Source organism: Triticum urartu, chromosome 1A, assembly GCF_056163025.1.
Source record: "Triticum urartu cultivar PI428250 chromosome 1A, HENAU_Tu73, whole genome shotgun sequence".
Classification (NCBI taxonomy): Eukaryota; Viridiplantae; Streptophyta; class Magnoliopsida; order Poales; family Poaceae; genus Triticum; species Triticum urartu.
Window position 1 is genome coordinate 39,107,466 of NC_141873.1, and position 8,251 is coordinate 39,115,716.

The following is an 8,251-nucleotide window of genomic DNA, read 5'->3' on the forward strand; positions in this document are numbered from 1 at the left end:
CAATACCAACAATAATGATTTTATTAGCACTCTGATTTCTCCTCTTACCGATGCTGAATCTTGTGAAATTAATACTGCTTTGCTGAATCTTGTCATGAAAGATCCGTTTTCTGGCCTTCCTAGTGAAGATGCCTCTACCCATCTAAACAACTTTGTTGATTTGTGTGATATGCAAAAGAAGAAAGATGTGGACAATGATATTGTTAAACTTAAGCTATTTCCGTTTTCACTTAGAGATCATGCTAAAGCTTGGTTTTCGTCTTTGCCTAAAAAATAGTATTGATTCATGGAATAGGTGCAAAGATGCTTTTATCTCTAAGATGATCTCTCTTAGAAACAATATTATGAATTTTAAGCAACTTGATCATGAACGTGTTGCACAATCTTTGGAGAGGATGAAATTAATGATACGTAATTGCCCTACACATGGTTTGAATTTATGGATGATTATACAAATTTTTTATGCCGGATTGAATTTTGCTTCTAGAAATCTTTTAGATTCACCCACGGGAGTCACTTTTATGGAAATCGCTTTAGGAGAAGCTACCAAACTCCTAGATAATATTATGGTTAATTATTCTCAATGGCACACTGAAAGGTCTACTAGTAAAAAGGTGCATGCAATTGAAGAGATTAATGTTTTGAGTGGAAAGATGGATGAACTTATGAAATTGTTTGCTAATAAGAGTGCTCCTACTGATCCTAATGATATGACTTTGTCTACTTTGATTGAGAATAATAATGAATCTATGAATGTGAATTTTGTTGGTAGGAACAATTTTGGTAATAACGCGTATAGAGGTAATTTTAATTCTAGGCCGTTTCCTAGTAATTCCTCTAATAATTATGGTAATTCCTACAAAAATTCTTATGGAAATTATAATAAGATGCCCTCTGATTTTGAATCTAGTATTAAAGAATTTATTAGTTCGCAAAAGAGTTACAATGCCATGGTTTGCAAAAACCTGGCAACCGGCGCAGCGTTGGACCAAGTCCTGCGCGTCTGTCCGGGCCGTCAGCCAATAAAAACCTGTACGGAAGGCCTTGCTTACAAGGGCCTGGGCTGCGGCGTGGTGGCCACCGAGTCTGGCGTGAATTTCTGCCAAAAGCTTCCGCCCTTCCTCTTCGGAGATGCACCTTTGAAGGACTCCGGTAGTGCTTTTCTTATACAGCTCTCCCTCGTGAACCTTGTAGGCTTTAGATCGCCGCACTATGTAGCATGCCTCATTTTGGTCCTCGGGGAGTTCCTGCTGAGTTAGGTAGGCCAGGAATGGTTCTATCCATGGGGCAATGATGGCCATTATTACGTGGGTTGAAGGTGTTATTTCGGTGGCAGAGCCTCCGATTATGTCAAAGTGTTCGGTATCGAGCATTTTGGCCGGGTCCAGACTATTGTTACCGGTGTCCCTTCCCATACCACCGATGGCTTAAACAACCTCTCCAAAAATATGTTGGGGGGGACCGCATCGCATTTTGCGCCGATGCGGGCGAGGATATCCGTCGCCTGATTGTTTTCCCGAGCCACATGGTGAAATTCGAGCCCCTCGAACCGAGCTGACATCTTTAGGACGGCGTTTCGATAGGCTGCCATCTTCGGATCCTTGGCATCGAAGTCTCCATTTATTTGGGATATTGCAAGGTTTGAATCCCCACGCACCTCCAGGCGTTGAATGCCCATGGAGACTGCCATCCGAAGACCATGCAACAGAGCTTCGTATTCGGCTGTGTTGTTGGAGTCTGTATACAGTATCTGTAGTACGTACTGAACGGTATCTCTGGTTGGGGACGTTAGGACGACGCCAGCCCCTAGACCAGCCAGCATTTTAGAGCCATCGAAGTGCATGATCCAATTGGAGTATGCGCCGTACTCTTTAGGCAGTTCGACTTCCGTCCATTCGGCGACAAAGTCGGCCAATACTTGCGATTTAATGGCTCGCCGAGGTTTGTATGTTATGTCGAACGGGAGGAGCTCAATGGCCCATTTGGAAATCCGGCCCGTACCGTCGCAGTTGTTTATAATATCATTAAGTGGCACTTCCGAGGCTACTGTAATCGAACACTCTTGAAAGTAGTGTCGCAGCTTCCGGGATGCCATGAATACTGCATAGGCTATCTTTTGATAATGCGGGTACCGTGATTTTCATGGAGTGAGGACAGTGGATACATAGTATACCGGCTTTTGAAGAGGGAATTTCTGTCCGTCAGCTTCATGTTCGACGACGAGCACTGCGCTTACCACTTGATGAGTTGCCGCAATGTACAACAGCATTGGTTCGCCGATGTTTGGCGCGGCCAGGATTGGGTTGGTTGCCAGTATGGCTTTTATTTCTTCCAATCCGGCTGTGGCGGCCTCCGTCCACTCAAAGTGTTCGGTGCGCCGAAGGAGGCGATAAAGGGGTAATGCCTTTTCTCCTAAGCGGGAGATAAAGCGGCTTAGAGCCGCCACACATCCAGTTAGTTTCTGGATTTGTTTGAGGTCTGTTGGGGTAGCCAATTGTGACAAAGCTCGAATTTTGGCCGGATTAGCTTCAATTCCTCTACTGGAGACAATGAAACCCAGGAGCTTTCCGGCTGGCACGCCGAAAACGCATTTTTTCGGATTGAGCTTGATGTCGTATGTTCGGAGGTTGTCGAATGTGAGCCTCAAGTCGTCTATTAGAGAGTCGACGTGTTTGGTTTTGACGACCACATCATCTACGTATGCCTCTACTGTTTTGCCGATCTGTTTCTCCAGACATGTCTGAATCATGCGCTCATACGTTGCGCCGGTGTTTTTGAGCCCAAAAGGCATTGTGTTGAAACAGAATGGGCCGTATGGTGTGATAAATGCTGTTGCGGCTTGGTCGGACTCTGCCATCTTGATTTGGTGGTAGCCGGAGTATGCATCGAGGAAACACAATGACTCGTGTCCTGCGGTAGCATCGATAATTTGATCAATGCGGGGGGAGGGATCCTTTGGGCAAGCCTTGTTGAGGTCTTTGAAATCGACACATAGGCGCCAGGATTTGTCCTTCTTTGGTACCATCACCAGGTTTGCTAGCCAGTCCGGGTGTTTTATTTCTCTAATGAATCCGGCCTCCAATAACTTGGCTAGTTCCTCTCCCATAGCCCATCTCTTAGGTTCAGAGAAACACCGAAGACCCTGCTTGACCGGCTTGAATCCCTTTAGGATATTGAGGTTGTGCTCGGCCAGCCTGCGTGGGATTCCTGGCATGTCTGAGGGGTGCCAGGCGAATATGTCCCAATACTCGCGCAGGAACTCTCGTAGTGCAGCGTCCACGGCAGGGTTTAACTGTGCCCCGATGGAGGGTGTTTTTGTAGGGTTCGTTGGGTGGACTTGGAATTTGACTATTTCGTCCGCTGGTTTAAAAGAGGTGGACTTGGATCTCTTGTCAAGTATTACATCGTCCCTGTCCACCATGGAGCGTAGTGCAGTTAGTTCCTTGGCCGAGAGGGCTTCGGATAATGCCTCGAGGGCCAATGCGGTTGTTTTGTTTTCGGCGCGGAGTGCTGTGTCCGGATCACTAGCGAGAGTGATGATTCCGTTGGGCCCGGGCATTTTGAGCTTCATGTACCCGTAATGGGGTATGGCTTGGAAGATCGTGAACGCCTCCCATCCTAAAAGGCGTGGTATCCACTACTGAATGGGGCCATTTGGAATGTAATTTCTTCGGACCTATAGTTCTCCGACGTGCCGAATACCACATCTAGTGTGATTTTCCCAGCACAGCGTGCTTCCCTACTGGGGATGATTCCTCTGAAGGTTGTGCTGCTTTGCTCAATGTGGTTCCAGCCTATTTCCATTTTTTGAAGAGTTTCCTCATATATGAGGTTTAATCCACGGCCGCCATCCATGAGTACTTTGGTGAGTCGAAAGCCGTCACAATTGGACTGAGGACTAGTGCAGCTGGTGCTCGGGTAGTTTGGAATTTAGGTTCATCACTGGAATTGAAGGTAATAGCCGTGTCACTCCATAGATTTGTTACTGCTACGTGGCAGATTTCGGCGAGGCTGCGGAGTGTTCGCTTGCGCCTATTATTTGATGCGAAGGTTTCAAAAACTGTTAATACCGTATTGTTATCCACGGGATGGTGCTCTGTGGCATTTGGGATAAGAAGATCCTCACCACTTTTGGCAACCTGCCGGAGTATCCAACATGCTCTAAGGCTGTGCATTGGTATGGTAACCACTGTGCTATGAATTTTGCAGGGTCCGTTAAGCCATCCCTCCAATACGGTTCCATTCCCTGTAGAGGGTTTTTGTTTCTTTGCAACAACTCGGGTGTCTTATGATAGTGCACCCTTTTACTTCAGACTGGGTGTATATTTTGAGCCGGATTATCCCAAAATTTCGTTTCGGTTTTCCAAGCGCTTTCTATCGCACAGTACTTTCGTACTATGGATGCCAAGTCAGCGAAGCGTGATATGTCACGACGACTTAAGGCGTTAAGGATTCCCTTATCCGTGCAATTATTGCAGAAAAATGAGACTGCATCTTCCTCGCGACAGTCCTTAACCTTGTTCATCACAAGGAGGAATCTGGCCCAATAATGATGTACTGTTTCATGGTGCTCTTGCCTGATGTGGGAAAGATCGTTTATGTCTGGGTGGGTGGGTGGAATTGAGTCTGAACCCCTACCCAATCTGAGACCCAGGGGCCGAGGTGTTTCCAATATTGGAATTCCGGGTTCTGGTATGTTACCCGATAAGTCTGGGCCGCTGCCTGACTCTAGGTTCAGGGCTTGGGTGATGTCCTCCTGTAAACAGGTATCCGGCTCGGAGATCTTAGGAATCCGGACATAGTTAGTCCTCAAGATAGAAGAAGAATCGCCGCATTGTTCCTCCACCACCGCAACATGATGGGTGACCGCTGGAGAGTTAATCTCCCTTTGATCGGGTTTTATCCCAATCCGATCATAGTCCGTTGCGACTCCCAAGGCAGCGATGCGATCCAAGAGCTCGTTTAGGGAAGAGAGCTCCATTGGATCCATCTGCTCAGCGAATTCCGAGCCGACGTGGAGGTTGTTTTTGATGACCCGAGGAGTCATCGTCGGGGTAGCAGCCGAATGCGCGGTCATGATGAAACTGCCTAGCCGGAGAGTTTGGCCGACAGCCAGGGCTCCCCCGGCGGGGATGTTGTTCTCAACAACGAGACGAGGCATCCTTCCTTATGGTGACGACACAGAGGAACTCTCAATGAAAGCACCAATGTCGGTGTCAAAACTTGCGGATCTCAGGTAGGGGGTCCCGAACTGTGCGTCTAAGGCGGATGGTAACAGGAGGCAGGGGACATGATGTTTTACCCAGGTCCGGGCCCTCTTGATGGAGGTACAACCCTACATCCTGCTTGATTATTCTTGATAATACGAGTAGTACAAGAGTTGATCTACCACGAGATCGGAGAGGCTAAACCCTAGAAGTTAGCCTATGGTATGATTGTATGTTGTCCTGCGGACTAAAACCCTCCGGTTTATATAGACACCGGAGGTGGGTAGGGTTACATGAGGTCGGTTACAAAGGAGGAGATATACATATCCATATTGCCTAGCTTGCCTTCCACGCCAAGTAGAGTCCCGTCCGGACATGGGACGAAGTCTTCAATCTTGTATCTTCATGGTCCAACAGTCCGGCCAAAGGATATAATCCGGATGTCCGGATACCCCCTAATCCAGGACTCCCTCAGTAGGCATTGAAACAGTGCACCGGCCAAGAGGTCCGCACTCGCTGCAGGCCCGGCTGAGCACGCCTCCTCGCCGTGTGCAACCAGCTTAAGACTGCCCCGCCTGCCTTTATTGAATCCGCGCGTGTGCCGGCAACACGTCCTTCCGCGAGCCGGCAGGCATTTTAGAACACAAAAAATGACTAAAATGTAATTAATTTACGCATGGTCTTGACTTGTTGTGCTCGCACTGGTAGCAGGAACTAGTAGAGGATTTTCTTTATTTATAACTCTCCTCACATTTTTTGGCTTTGAAGTGAATCATGGTTGTGGACATTATGTATGAATGTGCAGATATCTGTGAACATGAGTTTGATGTGGAAGTTGAACTTGGAATGTCGAGCTTGCGCGTGAACTATACGATGTCCAATGCTTCGTCTGTTATTGTTTGGAAAGTAATTGCTGTTATTACATGACCCGAAAAAAAACATTTTGTGCCACATCAGTAGATGCACGGACATCACAATAGGCATGCTGACTGGATAAACATTTGAACCTAGATATTATGAAGGAAATTTTGTATTGACAACAGTTTTAGTTAGCAGGAGACGCCTAGCCTGCTCTGCCTCTGCTAGCTTATTTCTAGCTTCTTCCATCTCTTCTTTGGCTTGGGTGAAGAGAGCATTTGATTGCTCTTTGGCTTCTTCGGGAACTCAGCTACATTCTCAAGGGTTGTTGGATGCTTTCTTTCAGCCTTTACTAATGCCACGAGGACACGAACAACTGACGACTCCACCTGGCTTGTGTGTAATCCAGCATCATCTGGGAATTTACACCTTGTGTCTAATCCAACATCATTAGGGAACTGGCACCTTGTGTGTAATCTAGCCTCATTTTGGAAACATGATCTCGAGGTTGACCATACTTCCCTCCTCGCGGGAACTGCATCCTGACATGAAGTTACTTCTTTTTTAGATCAATACTCAGAGCAACCTAGATCCATTTAGTAGAAGCCAGATAAACAGAACTCGGAGAAGTGAATTGAAAAGGAAAATAAAAATAAAAACAGACTACAAGGTGAGAACACCCACTTCCTACATCAAGCTAAAAACGAAAGCATTAGGACGATTAAGACTCTTCTTATTACACATCGAAGAACACCACGCTTAAGAGAAACAGAAACTACAACATATACACATCGAAGAACACGAGGCTACACGAAAGTAATTGAAAGGGTGTTACTTACCAAAGCTCGTTTTACAGGTTCGGTGCAGCTCCTCTTTAACTTGCCACGCTCCTTGAAGATGTCCCAAATATCCCGTGTTTGGTCTTCATTTCTCCTCTGCATGTTCGCACTCGTGGTTTTAAAATCTCAACATGGCAAGAAAAATATACTACTAGTAATACTCACGCATCTTGTGGGAAACATTAAAGCACTCGTCTGCCATGTTAGAGCATCTCCAACAGAATCGCAATGCGCGGTGCTTTAAAAAAGCATTTACAGTGCTGAGATCGAGAAGTAGATACTAGAGAGTAGAGGATAGTTCTCAGCATAGATAGATAAAAAAAGATAATTCAACTACTCCTCGTCGTCCGACTCCTCCTCAGTGATGTCCTCCTCCGACGTCTGACTGTAGGCGTGAAGATACTGATCATCGTCGGATTCCCAGGGCGACGCTTCTCCTAGCCTCATGTTGAATTGAGCGTCTGCTTTTCGCCTACGCTTGTCCTCGCGATAGGCGGCTCGCTCCGCCCTCCTCTTATCCCTCTCCGCCCTCCTTTGCGCATAGAACTCGCGCTCGTTGATGATGTCCTGCGGGAAGTGTTGGCGCCACAACGCCATGGCTTCCTCGTCCATCTCGGCGATGCTGAGACGGTGCTCCCGCCTCCGGTTGTCACGACGATCCTCGTCAATGCTAAGCCGTGGCTGAGGCGCGAGCTCCTGCGCCCGCTCCCGCGTCGGCATGTTGGGGAAGTTCAATGTTCTATGAGGCCACCGGAGGTGCCACACCGCCACGTCATATGCATGGGCGGCCTCGTTGGCGGTGTCAAAATTGCCGAGGCCGAGGCACATCCCGCGGAACCGGATCTCGACGGAGAAGCCGCCGGAGGGGCGCGCTCGGACGCCGCGGTATCCTCAAGTTTCCCGGCGACGCGGCGGCATGGTGGCGCGGCAGCGGCGAGGCAAAAAAGAGCGGGGAGAGAGCGGTGGCGAGGCACAGAGCGGGGAGAGAGCGGTGGCAAGGAACAGAGCGGTGGGTGATGTAGAGTTATGGTTGTTTTTGTTGCATCCTACAAAGTAATAACTATGAAATGCGGTGGCTCGCCAGTTGGCACAGATCGAGTAGCCATGTTTAAAATATCGTTTTTTAGCGGGGTTAAGAGTTCCGATTTTCAATGGCGCGTTATGAGTAGTAAGTAGTTTTTAGAACGATTGGTATGGAGCGAAAATGGAATTCATAGTACTACGTACCTCCTTGGCGTATGGTTGTATGGTTTTTTTTGCGATGGAGGTTGTATGGGTTTATGTTGCGAGATGTTGAACCTGGTAGTTCTAGGGAAAATCCTATGGTTTAGATCTAACCCCCCCTCT

At 47.6% G+C, this 8,251-nt stretch overlaps 1 protein-coding gene across 1 annotated transcript; it reads right to left on the minus strand.

Moving 5' to 3' along the window:
- Positions 1-7,237: 7,237 nt before the first annotated feature.
- LOC125518644 (uncharacterized) lies at positions 7,238-7,822 on the minus strand. The gene has a single exon (XM_087514133.1). It carries the CDS (start codon positions 7,730-7,732, stop codon positions 7,238-7,240), a length of 495 nt encoding a protein of 164 aa, XP_087370259.1. The 5' UTR covers positions 7,733-7,822.
- Between the last annotated feature and the right edge of the window lie 429 nt (positions 7,823-8,251).